We start from the raw sequence: 1,355 nt of genomic DNA, 5'->3' as shown, positions 1-1,355 counted from the left end.
AGAAGTGTACTCTGAAATCATGGCAACAGTGATGAGACTCATAAACTTTTTGAGAGCATCATCTTCACTGCAGCATCGTTTGCTTCGCACATTCCTGACAGAGGTCAATGCAACTTTTGATGATTTGCTCCTGCACAACAACATCAGATGGCTGAGCAAAGGCAAGGTCCTGGAGCGTTTTTGGGCCATTAGGAAAGAGCTGCAAGTGTTTCTGTCAGAGCAAAAGAGTGTGAAAGCAAAACAGTTCATGGAATTCATGCAAAATGAAGAGAAGATGGAAGCTGTTGCATTTTTGGCTGATATAACATCTCATCTCAATGACCTAAATCTCAAGCTACAGGGCAAGAACAACACAGTGTTTGAGCTGATGTCAGCAGTGCGTGCTTTCCAGAGGAAACTGGAGGTTTTCAAAAGTGACCTACAGGTAAGCCTTTTTAATATTTTCTACCACTCACATTTCCTGGATTCCAATGAACACCTTTTTGATACTTTATCTTATACGCTTTTAAGCAGTGCTCCTTATATAATTTTCTTATTTATTTTTGTATATTTTCCTACAGGAGGGACTGCTCCACTTCCCCACACCTTTGGAACAGACCAAAGGAGAAAATCGTCCTCAGAATCATGTTGCATTCCTGGAGAAGCTGATTGAAAACTTCAAGATTCGCTTTGATGACTTCAGATTAGGAAAACAAGTCCTACTGTACATTGAAAACCCATTTCTGGTCAGAAATTTCAGAGAGTTCTCTGCAGAAGCACAACAAATCTTCCCATGGGCCAGTGCTGCTTCTCTGCAAAGTGAGTTGATTGACCTCAAGGAAAACCTTGCACTGAAAGAGGCTGACTGTGACACTCCCACCTTCTGGACAAAGATGGTCACTGCAGCTAATTTCCCTCTCCTGCATAAGATGGCACTTCACATTCTCACAATGTTTGGCTCAACCTACAGGTGTGAGTCTGCATTCTCAACAATGAACATGGTGAAGAACAAGTACCGCAGCCGACTCACCAATGAACACATCAGTGTGTCCGCCTGGCCATCACGCCTTTTGTGCCAAAGTTCAAAGTCTTGGCAACAGACCAAAGGTGCCACTTCTCTCATTAAACAAAAGTGTTTGACACAATGTACAATAGTTCTGGACTTATTTTGACTTTGATTCTTGGGATGGTTTGATTCACTTCGAGAGTTTTTGTTTTTGCAACCTCCTGTTAAGAATATTGTTGCAATTGTTTGAATGACCATATTAAACGGACCTTTGTCTTGTTGAACATTTTCTTTGTGGACCTTTAAGATTTGTATGTGAGTACCCCTGGTATAGGGTGTCCTCCGACCCTTGTTAGGGCTGCTCGATTAT

General features: G+C 41.8%; 1 protein-coding gene across 1 annotated transcript; it reads left to right on the top strand.

The window, feature by feature from the left end:
* Positions 1 to 6: 6 nt before the first annotated feature.
* LOC104947784 (protein FAM200A-like) lies at positions 7 to 1,026 on the top strand. Its single transcript, XM_010773878.1, has 3 exons — positions 7 to 424; positions 561 to 798; positions 950 to 1,026. The coding sequence occupies exons 1-3, from the start codon at positions 20 to 22 to the stop codon at positions 973 to 975; spliced, it is 669 nt and encodes a 222-aa protein (XP_010772180.1). The 5' UTR covers positions 7 to 19; the 3' UTR covers positions 976 to 1,026.
* Positions 1,027 to 1,355: the final 329 nt, after the last annotated feature.

Source organism: Notothenia coriiceps, unplaced genomic scaffold (assembly GCF_000735185.1).
Source record: "Notothenia coriiceps isolate Sejong01 unplaced genomic scaffold, NC01 NC01_scaffold00013065, whole genome shotgun sequence".
Taxonomy (NCBI): Eukaryota; Metazoa; Chordata; class Actinopteri; order Perciformes; family Nototheniidae; genus Notothenia; species Notothenia coriiceps.
Note: the sequence above shows the minus strand (reverse complement) of the source record. Positions and strands in the feature narration are given on the sequence as shown.